Raw genomic sequence first — 23,609 nt, 5'->3', positions numbered from 1 at the left:
AGCTCCGTAGGTAAAATGTGAGGATCAGTGAGCTCAAAAACATCTCTGCACAGTGAAGTGTCAAACAATGTCTAATAATTTTAAAACAATTTATATTCGATCTAACAGTTTTGCAGATTGTATCAACATGGCTCCTAAAATTTAACTGAGCATCCAGAATTATTCCTAAATATTTTTCTTGTGATACTTGTTCATTAGGGTCCCCATTGACGTGAATATTCGAGGACTGTAATGATGTTTTCTTGATTGAAAAGCAAATGCCCTTTGTTTTCTTTGTATTGAGAGTTAAGCAAGAATCCTTTAGCCATGTTGATAATCTCTGCAGACTGTTCTGAAGTTTTTCATTAACAACAACACCGCTTTTGTCCGATGTGTAAACAATGGTGTCATCAGCATTCATTTGCAGATTGACTTCAGGACAAATTTCAGGAAGACAGTTAACATACAAACTAAAAAGGACCGGACCTAAGATGGTTCCTTGTGGAATCCCTGTTACAATTTTGCAGAAGACAGATTTACTGTTATTAATGACAACACAGTTCACGATCTTCCAAATATGATTTAAACCAAGACAATGACCGTTCTGAGAAATTAAACGATGAAAGAGATCAGTAAATTGTGATTCACCGTATCAAAGGCCTTTTTCAAATCAAGAAAAACTGCACCAGTAATTTGTCCCTTGTCAAGTGATTGTTTAACCTTTTCAAGCAGCAAACTTACAGCAGTCTCTGTGGGATGTTGACGTATGAAACCAAACTGAAGCGGATGCAGAAGATTGTTACTTTATAAATGTAGTAGTAGTTGTTCCAGAATAATTTTCTCCAGCACTTTTGACATGACCAGAACCAGACTTATTAGCCTGTAGTTGCTGATTTCATGTGGACTTCCTGATTTAAAAATCGGTTTCACCAAAACTTTTTTCCATGCATCGGGAAATTGCCCTGTTCTGATGGAAATGTTAACTGTTTCACCTTTTTCCTCTTCTTCAAATATATTTTACTGTTTATTAGAAATATGTTGACTGTACAAAATCATGTGTCAAAATAACATTTTAACAGATTTTCTATTGAATTACTGAAATAAATAATTTAAATGACGTTTTATTTTACTGAGACTGTCAGTTGCTTTTTGCTTGTACTCTCTGGTGAAAGATATATTATTTTGATTTGTTTGTTATTTTTTAACCGAGAAATACCGTTGATAACGTCTTCGCAGCACTGATTGGCTGCTGCGCATCCTGACGTCATTGGGTCCCCCTGTCTTCGTCCTCGCATGTCCTGGCGCATGCGCAGCAGAGTACAGTCTCACAGTGGAGGAGGTTGATCCGCAGAAACACGGAGAGTGGGCTTGCTGTTGTGTCCGGACTCCGTGGGACGATTCGTACAGGTACAGCTGTCTGTCACGCTGTTGTTTTATTTCGAATTCCTCCTGTTTACTTCACCGGAAGTCACGTTTCATCTGCCAGTCTGCATGGCCCTGGGGTCACAGTGGAGTTCGGTTCTGGTTCCTTGACCTCTGCTGTGTGTTGCTATGGTTTCGTGTCTCCTTGGGTGACCCCCCGTGACTCTACACAGGGTTCCACGGACACGCCGTGGTCACAGCAGGGCTCGGTTCTCCAGGAAACGTCAGCTGTTTGTGTTTACTCTCTGCCGCTTCCTGCGGGAACCGAACCTCATTCAGAAATGCTCCAATTTGTGCTCTTAGAGCTCTCTTACCCAAATCCAGTAAAGGTACCACCAGACTCAACATTGTATTTTAACAGTCTGTATAAACAGCTGGGTTCGGCTGGTGTTTCATCCACTATGCTCGTTTTATTTGTAGCAGATTGGGACTTCATTCCTTTTTTCATTCATTGAATTGGTTTTAAAATCGTTTAGTTTGGGGTAAGCAGTAAAGGTTTTGTGTTTTGCAAAGTAAGACGAATCGTTCTGTTATCTATTCTCTTACGTAGGATTCATTCGTTTTTACACATGGCTTTATATTAAGTCATGTAGGTGCTTTTAATTTGAGTAGAAAATGACAGAATTATTTTTTATTTATTATTCCCATGGTTCAGAAGTCAGACTCCACAGGCTCCTACTGCAACTGGAGGTTAGGCTCTCAAGAAGATAATAGTGTGTACATATTTGGGTGAAAATATTATGCAGAAGTGGTAACATTACTGGAGAAATAGTGTGAAAAACTAACTCTAATTTGAAAACAAAATAAAACAATTTTTTTGTGATGTTACGCAATGTAGCTGGACTCAAGGCAGGTACATCAACTGCAAACGATTAACTTGAAACAGTTTATCTTTCTGTCAAGCAAATTAATCAATTATTTCTTATTAAGACCGTAAAAGGTAAAGTAAGAAGGGATGTGGACTGGATGTTTTGTTCTGTGAGTAATTTTCATTTTGGGTTGCACTTATAGAAAATCACAATGGAAACTCACCACTTGGGAAATATGTGGTTCAAAATAATTATTTTTGCAAGTGCAAATTATTTCTTTTTGGGACATGTTTTAAAAACTTTTATTTTTTTCTTTATTTATTTAATCATAAAAGTAATTGGTAGTACTATTTCTGGATTCGTCTTTCTGCGTGGACAAGCAGGTTCAGATAATGGATGGATGGATTATTTTTACTTATTTTGACTAAAACAAAACAGACTTTAAATAAAATGTTTCTTTCTTAAATCAGAAATTCTGTAAACCGATTCCTCAGGGTTGGAAGTCTGTGTTAACCTTTCGCCATGTAAGGAATTCATCCGACATGTTTCTAGGAATGCGCTTTGCCAGCTTGACTGGCAGAAACTCTGCTTATCTTGACGTGCACATGGAGCATGATTTCCTCTAAGCGTTTTTTTCCCAGCATGCACAGCCTCCTTTCTCAGCAAAAACACAAAATCTTACCAAGTATTTCTGGTCTAGTTTCTACTGCAAATATATAAGTACTCTTGAAATAAGACAAAACTTACAAATATCTTTTCTGCAAGATATAGGAGCTTGTTTTAAGTAAGCAATTCATTAAAATTGACAAACAAGTGCTAGTTCCATTAGCAGATTATTTCACTTATATCAAGACTTTATAAGTAAAATAATCTACCAAATATGCCGAGCTTTCAGACCTCAAATAATGCAAAGAAAACAAGTTCATATTCATTTAGAAACAACAATACTAATGTTTAACTCAGGAAGAGCTCAGAAATCAATATTTAGTGGAATAACCAGGAGGTTTTCACTGCAGTGGGCTCTTCATGTTTTTCAGAGCTGTATAAGTTTCTAACCTCACTTATAAACTCAGTCAGTAACTCATAATATGCCGTCCAACACTTCTCCTTTTTTGATTCAGCTCCATGTGTGACTGAAGTCTAATTGTACAACACAATCAGAGTGAATCCATTTGAGCCGCAGTAAGCCAGGAGCGTTTGAGTGGATCTCTGCAGTCTGAGCCTGTGATCGTATTTCAGCCGACAGTAACGCAGAGGTGTCTCAGAGAAATGTCGCTCCCACTCACCGGCGAAAGGAGCTGATAACTTTTATCGCCTCCAGCGGGAGGCGGCGATAATCAGCCAAACGCGTCCTGGTACGGTCCATCCAGGACTCAACATTCCTCACACCAACAGCAGTCTTCCTAAAGCTTCCTTTCACATCACTGCACTGCAAAAACACAAAATATTACCAAGTATTTTTTGTCTAGTTTTTTGTGTAAAAATCTTTGTACACTTGAAATAACAGAAAACTAACTTACAAATAACTTTTCATTGGCAGATTATTTCACTTACAACATGGAAAAAATGTCTTATAAATTAAAAATTTGCTGGTGGAACTACTTTTTCATCACTATTATTATTTTTTTACTAAAACAAGCTCCTATAGCTTGCTAAAAAAAGTTACTTGTAGATAATTTTTTTTAAGTGTACTAAGATATTTAAACTAAAAACTAGACCAAAAATTCGACTGCTGTCTTAAATGTTTCTTTCTGTCGGATTATGGAGCTTAAACAGTTTGGAAATTGTCCTTTTAATCCTTCCCAGATTGATTTGTTGTAACAGTTGCTTCTCTAAGTCAACATTCACAGAGGATGTCCCAATGCTTTATCCGTTTTTTTTTTCCTTTTTTTGCATGTTCGTTCAAAGTCAGACTTCTGTGAGAGCGTTTTACTACTCCACAGCGAAGTAGTAATGGATGAAGACTTTTATGGATCCATTTTAAAGTTATTCAGCAGTGGTGGCCAACAGTATCGTCACCAAATCATAACAAGACGAAGGAAGCTAATAAAAAGCAGTGACAGCTAATGGCGACGGCCTTTTGTGGAGCGTTGAATGCAGCTTCTGTAGATGAATCTGTTGGCTGTGCAGTCGGAGCTGAGAGGGATGGGATTGTGACGTGATTTGGTGGCACAGGCTTCTGTCAAAAGTTCATTATTACAATTTTCAGCCGTTGTTCACTGTAAAAACACTTTTATCAATATTAAGGAATTATTGAGCTGAAAGAAGCTCCTCTATCTCGACAGGAAGTTAATTTTAAATTACCTTTGTCTTATTTCAAGGGTACTAGGATATATACAAAAATGTGATGTAAGATTTTGTTTTAGCAGTGTTTACATCCAGATTTACCGTGTCTGGCTTCTTCTGGTACAGCATTACGACCCATGTCTCACGTCAACGACGAAAAAATCGGATAAAATGCGACATGATCGTTCAGTCTGCAGATCCTCTGAAAACAAGTTTGACAAGTGGAGGTGGAAAAAATGTGATTTTTTGGGGGGGGAAAAGGTCAGAATTGGGTGATTCAGACTGAAAACGTCGTACATGGACCGTGGCGTGAACGTAGCCTGATGACTTTCTGGCTTGGCATTGTGTTCAGTTGTTGCATTTGTGGAAAAGTTTAATGAATTGCTTTAAAATCTTCTGAATCACCATAAAGATGCGTGTTGATATTGTTGGACAGAAGACCTGCTGGATCGTGAAATGGATCCATTTTGTTAAACAACAGAAATGCATCACATGTCAGGTGCTGGTGTAAACAAGAAGCAAAGAGGAAAATGCTCTTTTACAAACAAAGGCGGCTTTCACTGGTGCTGCTTGGCGACTGGGAGACGCCATAATGGGAGCTATCTAAAAACTCTCAGATTGCAGAAGGACACTGAAGGATTGTGGGACAGGAAGTCCCGAGCTGGGGATCGGTTCCTGCTCTCCTGAGGATGAGCTTTGTTCAGCGATGACTCCGGGGAAGGGACAGCGCAGCTACGCTGAAGCCATATCCCATCATGCACCAGTGGCAGGCAGGGCGGCTGATTTATCGCTTTTATTTGCTGCATATGGTTGGTGAAGCTGAGGTGACGGAGATAAATGGAAAAGGTGCAGTGCTGCTGGGCTCTGCACTGCAAAAACACTAAATCCTACTAAATATTTTTTAGTACCAAGAGATTAATGCAAATATCTTAATTACACTTGAACTTACAAGTAACTTTTCGGCAAGATATAGGAGCTTGTTTTAAATAAATAATTTCTTAGTATTGATGGAAAAGTATTTGTTCCACTGGAAGATTATTTTGCTCTCAGCATATTTTCCTTCTTGTTTTTAGGCTGGTTGCAGTAAGCAATAAATTGATTAACTGCATAATAAATTAAAACAAGCTCAATAATTTCAATTTGCATGACTGTTTGTTTATTTTTCTCTTTTCTCTCTTTCTACCAGAAACTGGATGACAAAAGTCTTCAGTCTGGTGATTTGGTCTCAACTAGCTCCTTTTTTAAGGACAATTTTGTTTACAGCAACTTCATAATTCATTTAATTTGTTGTTTCTGTTGTTTTGTATATTTAATTTGGTTATTTAAAATCTCTTCCAGTTCCAGAAGACATTCAGTTCTTGCATAATTATTATGCCATTACCATTATATTACTTGGAAATTGTCTCTAAACAACAATTTTATCGTTTCTCGCAATAAATTCTGGGACAATTTATTGTCTAGCAACATCTGTTATTGTGGCAGGCCTTGTTGTTATAAGTAAAATAATCTGCCAGTAGAATTACTTTTTTTATTTACTTAAACAGGCTTCTACTTCTTGCTGAAAAGTTACTTGTAAGTTGATTTTGTCCTAATCCAAGTATAAGGTATTTGCACTATCAACTAGGCAATTTAATTCAAATTCAAAAATACTTCATTAATTCCAAAGGCAACTTAAATACTCTTGGTTGGATTTTATGTTTTTGCAGTGTGCTCCTTTTGTAATGTTTCCTGCTGATTTTTAGAGACTTGCGCTCATGCGGTGCCGGTCTAACGCTCCCTGAAGCATCACTCAGGCTTGTCAGGAGAAACGCGGCGGCCCTGGATGTCACTGAGTGTCTGATCATGTTGACGGGGGGATGGGAAGCTCCTGTTTCTGCCTATGGAAGCAGAAACAGCGTTTCCAGTCAGCGTTGCTGGGCAGCAGGACAGGAAGGAAAGGACGCAGGCCGGCAGGTGATTCTGGTGCTGCTGTCCCTCCTCAGCAGGAAATCACGACTGACGCTGAGCAGGAGCTCTGCAGCCGTCATGCTGGAGCGTGGAGGGGAAAGTCGTGACTAGCAGCGTCTCACACCTTCAGTAAAGCTGTTTGACTGCAGGCCCGATGTTCACTCTGCCTCCGCATCATCTTTACATCTATATTCAGTCTGCAAGACGAAAGAAAAGCCTGGAGAGACATACAGACACCGGTCACCATAATATATGTTGCTGGACGATAAATTGTCCCAGCAGTTATTACGATAAACAATAATATTGTTGTTTTGAGACCATTTTCAGGTAATTTAATGTTAATTGGATAATAATAACACAAGAAATGAAAGATCAATAAACTTTAAATTCTACTGCATATTTAACACTGGGGCTGGAAGACATTTTAAATCCAAAAATAAAAAAAAACAAAATAACAGAAACAGCAAATAAAATGAATTATGAAGTCTCTGTTGAGCTGGTTGAGACCAAATCACCAGACTGAAGATTTTTATCATCCAGTTTTTGGAAGAAAGAGAGAAAAGAGAAAAACCATAACTTGTTACAAGTGGATTATATGAAAATAATAGGACTATTTTATTTGTTTAATTAAAATACTGGATGCTTAGATTATTGTTGAGCAGGTACAAAAGGTCTGATATATATATATATATTTTTTTTTTTTTTCTCTCTTGATTCTAATGATTGAATTGAATTGAGAGAAAATGTATCTGTCCAGAACAAATGCAACATTTTGAACAGCATGTCCACTGTAGTTTGTAGCTTGTTTTTATGCTGCAGTGTGATGACAGAAGAAACCAAACATCCAGTTTTTCCTGTTTATGATTTTACAACAAAGCATTTTAAATGGCAAATGAGCTGTTCCTGTAAATTCAGAGGGTTTTTTGTTGCATGTGGCTGTACGGCCACTTCCTGGTTGTATTCCCAGTTCCTCCCAGCAGCATCTGAGCTCTGGTTTTGTGCCTCTTCCTGGCAGATTTCCACCATGAATAGGAACATGTGAGTCAGTTTCCGAGCAGATCGCCGTCTCCTTTCCTCGTAGCACTTCATACCAATGAGCTTCATGCAGCTCTGCTTTTTCAAAAAGTGAAAATATTCAGTTTTTTGTTTATATAAATGTGTAGATAAACGAAAAGTATATTTCTGTTTTAGTTCTGCTGACATCAGTGACTCAAGCTGAAGGTATTCTGTGAAAACTGAGCAGAAGTAACTTTCACCCTGCAGAATCTTACTGAGGATTTTTATCAAGTTTCTTGTGCAAATATCTAAAACTAACTTACATATGACTTTTCGGCAAGATATAGAAGCTTGTTTTACGTCAGTATTTCTTGAATGTTGATTAAAAAAGTACCAGTTCCAATGGCAGTAAGTAGTACTTTTTAAAAAATATTAAGGTTCCTATATTTTGCTGTAAAGTTTGTTAGTTTTGTCTTATTTGCAGTGTACTAAGCTAAACTAAAAAGAATCAATTGGTGAAAAAAACAAAAATTAGATTAATTGATCATTCTTTTTATTGCCCAGCCCCAGCTTGGCGTTGATCCCAGTTTGTTCAGCTTTGTAAAAACAGACCACTGGTTCTCAGTCTGGTTCAGTCTTCTGACCTTTGACCCTTTGTTTTGATCTCTTTACCGTTTGACTCATTCGTCCACCATGTTGAAACATCCACACATCATCGCCAAACCCTTCCTGGATTGCTGACATACGTTGGTCTTGATGGACATTTTGATCCCAGGCTTTTCTTGCATAAAGCTGCAGAACTGGGAGGAAGTTTAAACCCAATACACAGTTTGGGATTCTCCATTTTGCACCACTTATTCTCGTTTGGTTTTTCCAAACAATCAGAACAACGAGGATTCATCTGATGAATTAACTTTGCACTATCCCTGTAACGCTGCATTATGTAATAATGTAATAAAATCAAGCTTCAAAATGTAACAAAACATCATTAAACTGTATTTTAATTTAATAAAATTTTCAATGATTTTTGCAATACTTTCTGCATATATTAATACACTTTTCACCAATTATTACAAAATGCAAAGGTAGCTCTTTTATATAAATAATAACGTTATAATGTTTGTGTCCAAACAAATCATGTTTTACATTCTGTATACATTTAAATTGAAACTTTGGTCAATAAATGCCAAACTTTTGGTCACATTTTCAGACTCATAACCAGAACCCTCAACAAAACGATTCAAAGTACGCTCCAGGATTTAATAACATTTTTGCCTTGATTGCTACAAAATGCAGTTTTAAAGTTTTATTTTAAAGCCTGGTTTTATTACACTTCTTGATGTTTTGTTGGAGAGGAGCAGCTTTTGAACCTTCATTTCTGCAGCTGGATCTCTCAATCTGAAGTTCTTGATGATCCAGAAAACTTACTTGTGATGCAATATTGTCAGCGGTAGTTTCCTGCATGTGATGCAAAGTGCTGATGCTGCAGCTTTTCTTCGCAGGAAGCCATTGCTGAGGCCAGAAGAAGTGATTTCAACACATCTGCTCCTCTTTTATAGCATTCAGTTTGCAGATTAGATGAGTTCAGGCTGTAAGATGACAGGAGGTTAGCTCATCATTCAAGGCTAAAATACACAAGAAATAGTTTTTTTAATATTGTGATGAATTAATGTGATTATTGGGTTTAATAATTAAACAAGACGATGCAGAATTTGCGTCTCTGCAGAAACGTTTCCACACCAGCATGCTGATCTTTTTTTATTATTATTATTTTGCTGATTTGTTGTGTTTCTGTGTCTGGGTGTTTTCCCCCGGGTGTTACAGTGAATTATGTAACCACGTCATCCTCAGACCTGCAGATCAAACAAACCCCACGGCTCCAGTCTGTGTCCAGAGTAACGACATTACAGCTTCGGACCAAAGAACAGCTAAAACCCATTAGTTCAGCAAACTGAACACCTCTGGGTTGAGTTTGGTTCCTTTTCACTGAGCTGGAGGGAAACGGTCACAGTGACTCTGCTGCTTTACTTTCAACCAGAGCTCTGCAGAAAATGGCTGCGCAGATGAGAAGTTCAGATTTGACTGCTCTGACTTTGCTTTTTCTGTTAATGGTTTCCTGTTTTTCTCTGAAATCTCTAATGAGAAGCAGAACCATCAATGTTTCAGTTTTACGACGTTCAGATTTAAAACTAAATGTCATCCTAGAGCTTTTGCATCTTTTCTTGTTTAAAACCTTTATTTCTTTGATGGTTTTTGATGACCTGCACAGATTTCAAGTGCAACAGAAAACACATTTTTACTTTCATAGCTTAATATAAACATGTTTTTTTGTTTTATCCTTCAACAGCATTATTAGAGGAAGACTTTCAGGATTATCTGTCTTTAAATTTGAATAAGATGAAAGTTTTATTTAGATGGGAGGAAATTTGTTTTAATAAACCTTCGTTTGTCATATAGCTTCTTCCGATGATGCTGTTTTAAAAGGCAATCTAGAAAAAAACCGTCAGGAGGGAAAAAGAAAAGAAAGGAACAAGGACTGAAGTAAAAGAGATTAGGGAAGAATCGGTCTTCAGTCAGAGGCTTCAACACTGACTGCTACTGGAGATCCTTCCTGCCCACAGCATCTCTGTTCACAGCGACTCTAAAGATGCTTGGAAGACGAGTTACGTCAGCATTTGATTTCCCTTTGGGATGAATAAAGTAATTAGTAATTAATTAAATTGAAGCAAATTTACAAGAAAATTTCAGGAAGAAAACAAAGGAATAAGAAACAAACCTGAGTCACAAAGAAACTAACAAACTGACAGAGAAAAACTATAAAACTAACTGACAAAGAAATAAAAGAAAAACTAACAAAGGAAGAAATTAACAAAGAAAGACACTAACAAACTATCGAAGAAACAAACTAGCAAATAAAAAAGCAAAGACAACAATGAAGGAAACAAACAAAAGAGGGAAACACAGAATGACTAGAGGGAGCAGGGAAAAGGGCTGAAAAGGGAGGAAATAGAGACCAAAACTTGTTGGGGACAATCAGGGAGGAGTGAAAGAACAAATAAAGGAAAAGAAGTGACAAAATAATGGGAAGAAGAGACATGGGTCATAAATGAATAATTAATTTCTGCTGGTTTGTGTTTTTCTTTGAGTTCTGGCTGAAATATTCTGTTTATATAGGCCAAACATCCAGAATTCATCTTGCAGATGTGCAGAAACCTTTTTCCACTTCAGACATCTGCTTCTGGCAGAAACCACAGATCAATGTTTCATTAACTTCAGGTGATGTCTGGTAGATCAAACAGTTGGAGATTCTTCAGTTTTACGGTTCATTTGTTGAGTCTGTTAGCTGACCGGTCCGGTCCTGACAGATTTAAGTTGCCTCTTGAAACATTTGTGCCGATTACCTTTGTTTTGTCCACAGATGTGTTTGTTTCATGACTTCTCTTGAGGTTGGAGTCCTCAGGGAGCGAGATGACCATCCAGACCCGGTGAGACGGTTCCCCTCAGCTGAAGCCCCCAGCTGGGCCTCCATCCACATGTTTCTATAAAAACTTCTTACTCACTTCATACAAAGAGACAAGCCTCCAACATGGACAACCTGATAGACTTTGATCAGCCGTCAGCGGCCTCGTCTCTCTGCGTGGAGCCTCATCACCAGGCCCACTCGGACGTCTTCTCCCCAGAGCCGCGGTCGCCTGTTCATCAGGCCCCGTTCCTACCAGAACCCCTGGCTCCAACCAAAGCTGGCTCCCAGCGTGCGGACGGACACAACGAGGACAGCGACGCCACGGAGTCCGCGGACAGCGAGAACGACATGGACCCGCCGTGTCTCGACTGGGAACTGAGGCGGTCATCGTCCTCGTCAGCTCACAGCGGCGAGGACGCAGACGCCGAGGCGGCAGAGAGGAGGCAGTTCATGAAGGCCTACGTGGAGAAGGTGTTTCACGGAAAGTAAGGAGCGACGACCTTTATTCCATATCTCACCTTCTGACGTCATTAAAACGACAGTTAGAGTGTTATCTTGGAGTAACGAAGCTAATGTTGGGTCTATGGTCCAGATTTTACAAGAAGATTTGTAGTTTTTTGTATCAAAAATATCTTATTGATTCCTAAGGAAAATTAATTAGACCAATAAGATCCATGTGGCTGGCAAAGAGCGATCCGATCTGTTGCCTCAAAACAGCCCAGAAGAGTTCAAGTCAAATGTCTTAAGTTTCCGTCCACAAGCTTTTCACGATAGTTTGCTGTAATTTTGACCCATTCCTCTGCGTCCTCGCCACTGTGAGCCGTCAAGGACGCAGATGCCGAAATAACAGAGATGAGGCAGTTCATGAAGGTCTGTGTGGAGAGTAAGGAACAACGACCTCCATTCCATACTTCACCTTTTAATATTACACCTAGTGATATCCTGGGGTAGCAAAACTGGTTAATGAGCTGGATGTTGGATATGTTGTTCAGTTTGTCCAGATTTTACAAGAAGCGGTGTAGTTTTTGTATCAAAATACCTTATTGATCCCTAAGGGGAATTAATTAAATAAATAAGATCCATGTGGCTGGCAAAGAGCGATCCGATCTGTTGCCTCAAAACAGCCCCATAGGGTTCAAGTCAAATGCTTTATGTTTCTTCTCACAATAGTTTCCTGGAATTTTGGCTGATTTCTCCTGGAAGAACTGGTGTAACTGGTTGGGTTGCATTTTTTTCACTTCCGGCACCAATGCAGGTGTCTGAGGTTTACTCTCAGCCAACACCAATCCAATTTAGAAAAACGAAGCTGAATTTTTTTTTTTTTTTAACACAGATATAATTACATGAATTACAAATTTATGTGCTAACTCTGTAACGGTACAGCACACTCGGATACACCAACCGCTTCACAAGCTTGGTCAAAAACGTGAAAACACCAATATACACCAATACACAAATACACCAATATGCTGACTGCCTTGGTCAAATGTAAAAAAAAATGCAATAAACCTTTAAAATGGCTCAGAAAGTGTAATTAGAAAATCGTAAATGTAAAATAAGTAGTAAAGCGCTCAGAGCACATAGCACAGAAATAGACTGAATAGATCTGTCGTTATGGATCCGGTGCATTGTCACCAATAACCAATCTATAATTTTTTCAGTATTGGGATCAATACAGATACTAATAAAAGCCAGTGGGAGGATTTCCTGGCTTGTTGTCCTCCTTTCATCTCCCACAATAACCAGAAACATCGAGTCTCTTTAAAAACTCATGACTCGCCATCTGATCCCCCGGGGCGACGACTGTCAGGGCGAAGAGCTGAAACGAGCTTCTCTAAATGCCACGTCACATTTCGTTTCGTATTTCAGACTTTTCCTTTTGGTTTTCTGCTGCTTCTCCTTCCAGTCCTGACCAGATTAATAATCATCTGTGGACCAAACCCAGTGACCTGCTGGTCTGCTGCGTCCTTAAGGATTACATGCATCAGCATCATCGTATTGACCTGCTTCATCCTTTAGTAATAAGTCCAAATTCTCTGTGTGTTTTTACTGGATCTGAAAAAGAGAATTTAAAACTGCAGGACTGCCCTAAACAATGTTGACTTTTGGAAATAATCAGACACACTGTGGGGTGAGAAAGCGGGTGTTTGTGGGAGTGTGTGTGGAAACGAGCCACACCAAATGTTTCCCACAGATTTGATGAATTGCAGCTGAGCTGTTTGTTTTGCAGGGAGGACTTTGACCAGGAAGAGAAGGCGAGGTTTGGAGAGCTGTGCAGCGGAGAGAACGGAAAAGGCAGGGAATGGTTTGCCAAATACGTCAGCGCCCAGGTGAGTGCGTCCAGACGTCACGGCTGACCGCCTAAAAGTCAGATAGCATCACTGAAGTGACAGCTTTAAGAGAGAAGATGTAACACAGGGACAAACCTGCTGAAAACCTGCATCCTGACACCACTTCCTCAAACCTCAAGAACATTTTTCACAATGTATTTAATTATTCTTTTTATTCACAGATTGGTTTTAAAGAAAAAAAAAGAATTATTTCTTTCCCTTGTTTTTCTTTTTGTCTGTTTTTCTCTGAACTTTTCTAACAGTGCCAGTAAAACTCATTGTGGGAATGTGCTGTGACCTTTTGAAGTGATAAATTTAAATTTTTTTTTATAAAACTCACCAAAATTTGCCACATTAACAAAATGTGATGTTGGTAAAAGCACTGAGGAAACCCAGCCTGTTTAGAGCTTCACAGTTTATCCACCCCACACGGCAGACGCATTGTTTAAAGTTTAATCATTTTACAGAAAGTTAGACTTTACTTCACTGAACTCATATTTTGCTATAGTTTATGGTTTTCACACAATCACGGTTTAAATATAATGAATTTATTCAGATTTTCTTACGGAAAGTTCAGCCAAGAACGATGATGTCACTCTAGATTCTGAGCCTGAGTAATATTCAGATTTTTTTTTATTCAAACTCCTTTCATGCCCATAGTTTCATCTCCACATATGCAGTTTATACATCAAAACGTAGGTATTTCTATCTGCGTTCACCTGGTGCATCTCCCACTGCTGTAGGTCTTACAGTTTTCTGTCAAATCAGTCCAGAGTGCAGAGAGCGCTCCCAAAGCTCTCATTCACTCTCATATAGGAACAGAGGGAATCACCATAGCAACCAGTGACTCAGCATTTTCTGAGGCAATGATAATTTTACTATCCCTTCTTAGGAAATTAGTTTAAGGTTAATTGCATAAATTATTGCAATTAGATGATAATGTTGTCATTTTGAGACTATTTTCAACTAATATAAAAGTAATAATGGAATATCAATGCAAGTACACCCTCTCGAACTTTAAAAAAGATTTTAAATTTTCAAAATGAAAAAATCAAAACAACTAAAACATCAATAATTAAAATGGATTATGAAGTCTTTTTGGTAAAATATCATCTTTAAGGCGTTTAAAGGAGTGCAGCAGACAGACATAACTCAGTTATTCTGTTTTTGCAGCGCTGCCATTCCAAATGTGTGAGCGAAGCCACGTTCTACAGGCTGGTCCAGTCATTTGCAGTTGTTCTGTTTGAGTGAGTATTTCTGGATTCACCATGTTTTCACTGAGTTTGACAGGAAACAATGAAGCAGGTGGTGGAATAACCCACTTCAGCTAAATAAGAGATACCTGAGAATGATCAGTGAGTCCTGGACGTCCTGATGGGAGAAAATAAATCATCGAAACGACGAGGAAGACCTGGATCTGATTTCAAATAATCTGAATAATTCAGTGTTTTTACTGAATTATTCAACAGTTAAAACCTTTTCCTGCCCTGTTTGGCTTATATGAGGTGAGATATTGCAGAACATTCATAATCCACTTGTGTTTTTGCAGATGTTACCAGATGGACGACTACAGCCCGGCCAAAAACCTCATGACCATGTGCTTCACGTATTACTACATCGGTAAGACCTGGAAACACTCCTCCTTTCTGCTGATGTATCACTACAATATTTATCACTTTTTTAAAGTTGTCCTCTAGTTTCTGTCAGTTTAATTACAAACACTCCCAAAGATCACCTTTCCCCTTAATTTAGGTTCATTTGAAACTTGGCTTATGTAACTTAGACCCTTATGTGCTTCCATATTTCTGAACAGAACCACATAACCAGTATTTTGCATCCCAAACCAAACTCTGAATCGATTCACTTTCCTGTTCAGGGATGTAACCTCCGCCATCTTTGTTTCTCTTTCTTCAGTTAAGGAAGACCAGCAGAGTTGGGTAGTGATGAGTTACATCTACTCAGTTACTAGGATTATCTCTACTCTTACTTTAGTAAAATTTCTGGATTTTCTACCCACTGAATGAAAAAGAAACAAGTTTTAAATTCACCAGACACACACACCTGCAGTTTTTGTTAAAGTTTTTTATTAAAAGAACTGATTTGGAAAAAAAAAAATATTTTGCCTGATTTTGTTATTTTTTTGTTGTTACTTATATAAATTGTTTTCCTTTTTGTCCTTAAAATACAAAAAATTCCTCTTAACTTTATATTTTGGTCCGTCTGATGATGTAATTTTTAAATATTAATTGATCGTTTGATCAGTTACTCAGTCATGAAGGCCAAACTTGACAAGTTAAAAGAACTGGGCCAAAAAAAATTAAATATAAGTCAAAAAAAAAAAAAAAAACGAACAAAAAAAATAAATAAAGGAAAGTTTAAAATCAAATCAAGCAATTAAAGCTGTTTGATTTTGTTGTTTGTAATTCATTGTAGATCCAAAACTTAAAATTAAAAGAAATTTCATCTAGTTTCCATTTGGGCTTCATCGAACAAATTTATTCTGTTAAGATTTGAGTCAAAGTGTTTGTTACATTTCACCAAGTTTTATAAATTAAATAAAATCTGATTTAGCAACTTTCCAGTAAACATTAATGTGTTCCTACTTGTTATTTCATAAATTGGCTATAAAAAGACACGTACTTTGTGTTAACATAATGTTCTATTGTAAGAAAATAATGTTGGTTACAATTTTACCCTGATTAAAAATACAAAGTTTGCATTAACGCCTGTACTGCACAGGACAAATTTGTGCCAATCTTGACTTACTACAAAATCACACCAAGGTCCACAACGGCCCCGGGGCCACAGTTTGGACCCCCCTGATCTAAATGATCATGAGTTAAAGGCGGCTGCGTCTCAAACTGCGCTGCAGCGGAACGGCAGCCAGCGGTTTGCATCACTCTGTGCTGATTCAGACGGTTGCCACCTCTGGTTTGCTTTCTTGCAGCAACGCCACAAATAAAAGCCACATTTATGCTTCTGCAAGCAGGAGGCCTTGTGTGATTAATGCAGTAGTGACACACAGCGTTGCATCAACATGCAGCTGACTCTCCAGGTTGCTCCACCTAGGCGTTTCTGCTTCATCCGGTGGTGAACCTGCAGCAGGAAGCTTCGCTCAGACGCAAGAGAACAAGAACGAAACTCGATCCAAAGAAAAGCAGCCGGCTGTTTGTTTAAAGGCTCTTTCAGCTGATGGATTAAAAGCTGTTTTCATTTCCTGCTCACTGAGCTGCAGCTGGTCTAGGTGTTGCCAGATACTGTTGAGGCACTTTTCACACCGAGCTGCTGCTCTGTAATGACCCGTGAGATTAACCTGTCTGCAGCAACCGAACCACAGGTAGCTGCTGGTAAACCCTCGAAGGCAGCTGTTTTTATTTATTTTTTCAGTCAGCAATGCAGAGATACAACTTAAAAAACAGAAATATCTTCTGATTATTTGCTGAATTTCTTTCTTTCTTATTTTTAAAAGACCATTAGTAACCTCTAACCATCGCCGCCACATCTTTCCTGTTAAAACTTATGAAATAAAACTACAAGTTTGTTCCTGTCCATCTCTGTTTATGCGTCCGACAGCGCAGCACCCAGTGACCGTTTTTAAACTGAAATCAACAAAATAAAAGTGATATTAGGCTACCGGCTGCCTGTGTTTCAACAGGCTTTAAAACCGTTCAAACGGTCAGTAGAATAAATTTATTTTCTATAAGTCTCCGTCTGCATGCCTCCTGTGCAGGAAAGTGCCCGCCGTCTCCCTCTGACCTGCTGGACCGCGGTAACCCACAGGCAGGCCTGGACTCGTACCTGAACAAGGCGAACTCCTGGCTGTCGGGGAAGAAAGACGCTGCAGAGCGCCTTCTGAAAAACACATCGAAAACTGACGTCAAAGGCTTCTTCGGAGGCCTGGAGAGCAAACTGAGGAGCACAATGGCTCCCAGGTCTGAGTGAGTGACAGCAACACGTCTGCTTTGAAGCTCGTTTCTTTAAAACTTTCTCATGTGTCTCCATTCCTGCGTTTTCTGGTGACAGTGAAGGCCCCGTTGAAATGAAACCCAAGTCACCAGGTAAAATGCAGCAAAAATCAGTCTGCATTCTCCACTTTTAGTTAATAAATATATATATATAAATAAACTCTTCTATGTTTTTGTTTTAATTTCTCCAGGCTCAGAGGCTCCAGAAGAGAAGAAAGGAGAAAAGATTTATCTGTACACTCACCTGAAGCAGCAGCCCATCTGGTAAGAAGGAGCAGAGCTACAAAATGTTTTACATAAAAAAGAGGATTCATACTTTTGCTTGAAAATAATTTAATTTCAATTAGGTGTTTTTTTTTTCCAAGGACTGGAAAGTGCTTGAATTCTGTATAAAGTCCTTGATACTCAAACTGCACAGTTTTGTAATAAGGTGCAACGTAACTTACGCTTAATTAAAAACCTAAATTTGGAAAATATTTACAGCTGAAACCAGATATTTTCATACACCCAACAAAAAAAGAAAAACATTTTCAAACATTTTTTCTTGCCTTCTGGAGTTAAATCAGACTAAACTTCTCTTGTTTTAGGTCAGCTGGAGTTGCCAAAACTATTTCATTTATTCCAGTTTTTGGTAGGAAGGGAGAAAAGAGAAAATAAAACGATGTGAATGAAATGATTGAGCTTGTTTTAATTTATCCTGTGACTAATTGACTAATTGATTAATTGATTATTGCGGTAGGCCGAGTGGAGCTCATGCTGTTGTGGAAGGAAAACATGTGAACGCTCCGTCTGTTTCAGGCACACGCTGAGGTTCTGGAACGCGGCGTTCTTCGATGCCGTCCACTGTGAGCGGACGAAGAGGTCTCCGACCACGAGGTGAGACAGGACGAGAAGTGTGGAAATGTTTCTGACTCTGTTTGAGGAAGTTTTGAGGATCTGGAGTGACGCTTTCCTGTCTTCTGTCTCCTCCCTCTGACTAAAACGGCGTTTCTGACTCTTTCTGCTTGTTCACTCTGACTCTTTGTTTCCTTGTGCCTTGCTACCGGGCAGCGGAGCGCAGGACGCAGAGAAAGACGAGAGGTCTGTCCTTCCTTTAGGCTCTAACGAAGGCATAATGAGAGAAAATGTTAGGATTTAAGTAGGTGGGGAACTGCGGTGCAGTTATAGTTGTAACTCAGAGGGAAGCAATGCAACACGCCCCGTTATTGGTTATTGGCATCTGACCAACACAAACAGTCAAAACTGTTACATTTTGATGTTTATCATGCAGGAAAAGCGAGCTTCATGAACTGGCTGTTTTTTATGTTTCTAAATTTCTCTATAAAACCTTCCCACACCATGGTGCCACCACCGTGCTTCACCATGGACTCCCTCCTGCTGGTGGACATTTAGGCTGCATTCACACCAGCCTTAATCCAACTCCAGCTCATTTGTCCTGAAAGTCCAGTTTGTTTGGGGAGGTGTGAACGTGCAATGGAACTCTGGTGCAGACCATAAAAGCAAACTGGTTCGCCAGTTTGCTTTTATGCAAACTGGTTCGAGGTTTCATCGAACTGAAACCTCTCGGTCTCAGTTCGATGTAAGCGAACTGTGGCGTCGACCGGAGCTAAGCATCTTCTTCAGAGGTTTTCAAGTCATTTCCTTCAGTGGTTCTTAGTGCAGCGCCCCCACAGGCTCGTTTGACTCAGTGCATTTCGGGCCGTTTTTAGAGGATTCAGTTAGAAATAACTGGATTGTTATGAAGTTTAATCTTTAGTCGTTAAACTTCCGGACAGGTTCAGAGAGGGACAGAATGAGAGCAGATATGAGACACAAATTAAATATTTTAATGAGAGATCAACATGTCATCTTAACTAGCCAGATTTAGTAACTTCGGGTTTGTTCAGCAGACTCGAGTTTTGCTTTCGATATTTCTGAGCCGTCTTCGTCTCTTGGCATACTGCTGTGATTCTTGTGTCGCCCCCTGGTGAGCAAACGCATCGCAGCCACAGAGTGCACAGACAGGTTGTGAAATGACTGCAGCGATAAATATATTTTAATCGGGAGCAGTCGACTCTGAAGGTGCTCTCTGCTTCTTCACAGCTCACTGCATGTCCTCACCAACGATCTGCCTGAAAACGAGACGTCTTCTCCATCTGCATGCTCCTTCTGCTCCACTCTGCTTTCCTCTGCAGGACATTTCCACCATATGGACTGATGTAATGTTGGGATTAAAATAGATGATTTGATTGAAATGTAGGTTCCAGGATTTCTAAGAAGAAAAAAAACAAAAAACAATCATCATGAAAGCTAAACATTTACTTGATTTATTTAGCGTTTTTGGTCTAAACCTGAGATTTTGTGCTCTCCATATGACCCAATCCGGTCACCAGCATTTCATAATTGCCTTGAGGAAATCAAATCACATCTGTTTCAATTCTTAAAGGTCAAAACAGGCAACGACTTTGAATTTTCCAGCAGTGACATTTAGGGAATCACTAAAGTGAAGTGGGAGGAGCCTAAAGCAGCGAGAGGCAGACAACAACACAAACCTCAAGTAAACAGTAAATCTGTTATAATTTATATAGAAAAGAGGTAACCATGGCAGACAGAACCTTCTGGTGGCCACAGATGTACATTTTATGAGTTTTGACCAGGAGTTATGCGAGGTTAAAGGGAGCCAAGCTGAAATATAATGGGAGTTATGAGAGTTTTTTATTTGTCAGAAAACTTTAAAGTTTTATGACAAACTAGATGAAAGTTAGTAGAAATCCCTAAAATTTCATGAATAAAATGAATATGTGGAGATGAAACTGTGAGCATGAAAGTGGTTCAAATCAAATTTTTCTGAATATTTCACAGGGTTGGAATCTAGTGTGTGGGACATTATCTGGGAAATCTGAAAATAAATCATCAAAGTTAAGCTGCGATTGTGCAAAAACTGTAAAAAGTATTAAAAAGTAATTTCCTCTTAAGCTTTCTGTGAACCGCTCAAACTCTGAATGGTGTTTCTGCTGGAAAGTGTGGCTGATCGGTGGAGCTCATTGCACCGAGACCCAGTTATAGTTCACCAATCCCGTATCTCATTACACACTATTATCTTTGTGACTGATCTGCGATGCCTTTTGTAACAACGCTTCATGTCTCTGCTGTTGGAGTGTGCAGGCATGAAAACCTTTCCTGCTGCTGTTTTCAGTTTCTGCTCCTCATCTGCTTGTGACGGACCAACGATGATCCTCGGTGAGGGATCATGTGTTGTGCTGCTGCTGACGGCTCACCCATTTCACGTGTAACAACCGCAGCCGTTTACAGTTCCAGGGCTGGTTGTCATTGTTACCGTCTGAAGCTCTATTTCTGAGTTGTGTTTTGTGTTTGCATCGTGTCAAACATCCTGTTGCTTCGCGGTCACGCCACCGCCTGTGGTTTGACGCCACACAGGCAGCGCTCAGTCGTTTTCGCTTGATGCTGCTTTGACACCCAGCCCTGAGCTGTTGCCGTGGCGAAGCCGAAAGGTCAGAGGTCAAGGCTGATTGCAGCTCTGTGTGATCTGCAGGGAGAAGTGGCATCACTTGACCCCGAAGGAGAGAGAAGAAAGCTTGAAAATCGATGAGAACATCACATTTGGCCAGCTGGGGTGAGGAGCGCTGCAAAAACACAAAACCTCACCAAGTGGTTTTGGTCCAGTTTCTAGTGCAAATATCTTAGTAAAATTGGAATAAGACGAAATATGAGTTTTCAGAAATAATTCCTTAACATTGATGAAAGTGTTGAAACTTGATTCTGACTGCAGTAGTTTTTGTTTTTTTTTACTGTTTGTGTTTTCAGGACTTTCACCCACAACATGCTGGCGTTCGGTCTGAGTAAAAAGCTCTGTAACGACTTCCTGAAGAAGCAGGCCGTCATCGGGAATCTGAACGAAGGTCAAGCTCAGTGCGCCCAGGGCGGCCATCTTGTTTCTATCTATATGGACCTTAAATTCAGGTCAACTGTGCGATGAAGTGCAATAGTCAGGCTAAGGAGTAGTTATAACATTACACAAATACAGACATAGTAATACAAGAGAGAATGTATTACCAGGATAAAGTCTTAATGTAGCCAGAAAGAAGCCTTAGCATTGGGAGAATAAGGTGCACATTTTATGATCTTCAGCAAAAAAATGACAAAAAGTTAAATATCAAATCATTTCCTTATTTTCATCTCATGACTTTAAGACGCACCAGTAAGATACTGCCTATATTATGACTATATTCTCGTAATTAATCAATTATTTGGTCCTAATACTTTGCCGTTCAACTCACAGAATGAATGATTGGAAGAAAAGCCAGTTTTTGGAAATGTTTTCTGTCTTTTGTAATTTCATTTTTTTTAGAAAACAAAGCCAAAAAAACAAGATTAACATTGGACCTGGTTTGAAATTTTTTTATTTCATTTTTATGCCAAATAAGCCCAGCTCTTCCTCTTTTTTTAGCTCTTTTCTCTGGCTTCCTGCCTATTTTACCATTAATCTGCACGTCTTCCTGGTTTTCCTTCCCCGTCTCTTCACTTTTCACTCCTGCAGAACTTTAATCAATGATTTTTGTCTGCAGATTTAAAACAGAAATGTGCTTTTTGTTTCCACCTGCAGAGCAATACCAGCTGCTGAGCGACCATATTGAGAAGATGGCGGCTGAGTGAGTTGGAGATCAGCGCCGGTTTCCTTCCAGTTCACTTCTGTGTTTATGTGGTCCAGTGCTGAGAGATACCATCTGCAAACTGCTGGAATATGAGCAATATTATATTAAACGCACCATAAAGTCTGCATCCACTGTTCATGTGAAGGTGTCGCGTATCCCCGTCAGACTCGTTTGGTGTTTTGAAATGTCTCATTAAGGATTCAGCGTGCTGTGATCTGATGTTCAGATGTTTATTTTATTTTTTTATTGTTCTGTAGATTTCCTTCTTAAACTGACAAGATGTTGACATAATTTAGAAATTCAAGCTTCAATCTGCACTACAAAAACATAAAGTCTTACCAAGTAGTTTTAGTGTTGTTTCAATATGTTAAGACCAAATTATAAATAACTTTTCAACAAGATATTGGAGCTTGTTTTAAGTAATTAATTCCTTAATATTGATGAAAAATATTTGTTCCATTGGCAGATTATTTCATGGGGAAAAAATGGCTTGTTATAAGTGAAATAAGTATTTTTTTCATCAATATTAAGGAAATATTTACTTGAAACAAGCTCTTACATTTTGCTGAAAAGTTCATTTTAAATTAGGTTTTTTTTTTTTTTTTTTTTCATCTTTACTAAGATATTTCCGCCAGAAACTTGACCAAAAATGCTTGGTAAAATTTTGCGGTTTTGCAGTGCACTCTGTTAAACGCTCATATTCTCCAAACCAAACTACAAAATCAGAAAAGGGAGGATTAAGATGTGAAATTATGACATTTCGTTCTGCTTTTAGCTGCTTTAACCGCCTCACAGACACACAGATTTTCCCGCCTGCTAAGTGCCTTTTGTGGATCGTTACTCCCGAACCTCGCCGCGCTTCCCTCCCTCCTCCAGGAGGCTTCATCGTCCCGGCTCTGAGTGTCGTGTCCCGCCCGTCCGCCGGGTCCCGCTGCATGCTGCATGTCCAAACTCTGTGGTTGAACTGTGGAGGTAGCTGCTGTGACTGTGTCCCGCCACTAAGGGGCAGCATTGCAGCATTGATATGGCTGGTGTAAATATATTCCTGATGCTAAATGTGGAAAAACCATCTGTGGCGCTCCCATGTGGTTCTTCTGTGAAGTGAAAGCATTTTTGTTGCCATTGATCCCCTGAAGAAGGATCGACCCATTCAGAGTAAAATGTAACTGTATCTGTTGTTGTGTTGTATCTGTCGGCTCTCTATAAGCCATTTGCACTAAATTTACGCTCTTCATGTCCATCCAAGAGTGTTTCTGGATTCCAGGTGGAGCTGTCCAACGTGTTCAACATTAAATTAATGTAATAACATTTTAAAACAAAGTGATTAAATTGTGATTATGTTTAAAAAAAAACATTTTTTCTTTCAGTGTGACGTTTCTTTCAGGTTCAGATTATTTGCAACTCAACATATTGAACACAATATGAGATATGGAGAAACCAAAGAGAGTTTCTTACATTCCAATTTAAAAAGGTAGCAGAGAATGACGGTTTGTCATCGGGTCAGTGTGGGCAGATGCCCAGGGCGGTATTAGAAAGGGGCGGAGAAACCAAGAACTAGAAAATAAATCATTTTGTCAGTTTTTCTCTGAAGTTTGATAGTTTTTGAACGCAGAGAAGAAAGTTTCTCTTGTTAGAACCAAAACAAACTAAAAACAAAAAAATCAAAATGTGCAACTCAGGTGGACGTAAATGGGTTTCTGTGACTTTTGCGAATTATATTTAATCCCTTGTTTCTTTCTTTCTCTCTTTCTTTCTTCCTT

General features: G+C 39.1%; 1 protein-coding gene across 3 annotated transcripts; it reads left to right on the top strand.

The window, feature by feature from the left end:
* The first annotated feature begins 1,275 nt into the window (after positions 1 to 1,275).
* kiaa0513 (KIAA0513 ortholog) lies at positions 1,276 to 21,985 on the top strand. Of its 3 annotated transcripts, none has more exons than XM_015030506.1 (13): positions 1,276 to 1,386; positions 10,858 to 11,387; positions 13,133 to 13,232; positions 14,406 to 14,479; positions 14,782 to 14,852; positions 16,963 to 17,164; positions 17,256 to 17,290; positions 17,389 to 17,461; positions 17,996 to 18,073; positions 18,248 to 18,277; positions 20,730 to 20,810; positions 21,002 to 21,096; positions 21,801 to 21,985. In XM_015030506.1, exons 2-13 carry the CDS (start codon positions 11,026 to 11,028, stop codon positions 21,848 to 21,850), a joined length of 1,251 nt encoding a protein of 416 aa, XP_014885992.1. In that variant the 5' UTR covers positions 1,276 to 1,386; positions 10,858 to 11,025; the 3' UTR covers positions 21,851 to 21,985. The 3 variants fall into 3 exon arrangements, with proteins under 3 accessions (XP_014885992.1, XP_014885991.1, XP_014885993.1); XM_015030505.1 differs by having other exon boundaries at positions 16,963 to 17,170; XM_015030507.1 differs by lacking the exon at positions 18,248 to 18,277 and having other exon boundaries at positions 16,963 to 17,170.
* Positions 21,986 to 23,609: the final 1,624 nt, after the last annotated feature.

Source organism: Poecilia latipinna, unplaced genomic scaffold (assembly GCF_001443285.1).
Source record: "Poecilia latipinna isolate Pla-1442-1.1 unplaced genomic scaffold, P_latipinna-1.0 Scaffold184, whole genome shotgun sequence".
NCBI lineage: Eukaryota > Metazoa > Chordata > Actinopteri > Cyprinodontiformes > Poeciliidae > Poecilia > Poecilia latipinna.
The sequence above is the reverse complement of the archived record's forward strand: the minus strand, read 5'-3'. Positions and strand labels throughout refer to the sequence as shown.

Excerpts from the sequence above, each read along its gene's own strand:
- kiaa0513 (XM_015030505.1), top strand. The coding sequence starts at position 11,026 with ATGGACAACCTGATAGACTTTGATCAGCCGTCAGCGGCCTCGTCTCTC. Across the intron at positions 17,291-17,388 it reads AATGAAACCCAAGTCACCAG|GCTCAGAGGCTCCAGAAGAG; the intron begins GTAAAATGCAGC and ends TAATTTCTCCAG. Across the intron at positions 18,074-18,247 it reads AAGAGGTCTCCGACCACGAG|CGGAGCGCAGGACGCAGAGA; the intron begins GTGAGACAGGAC and ends GCTACCGGGCAG.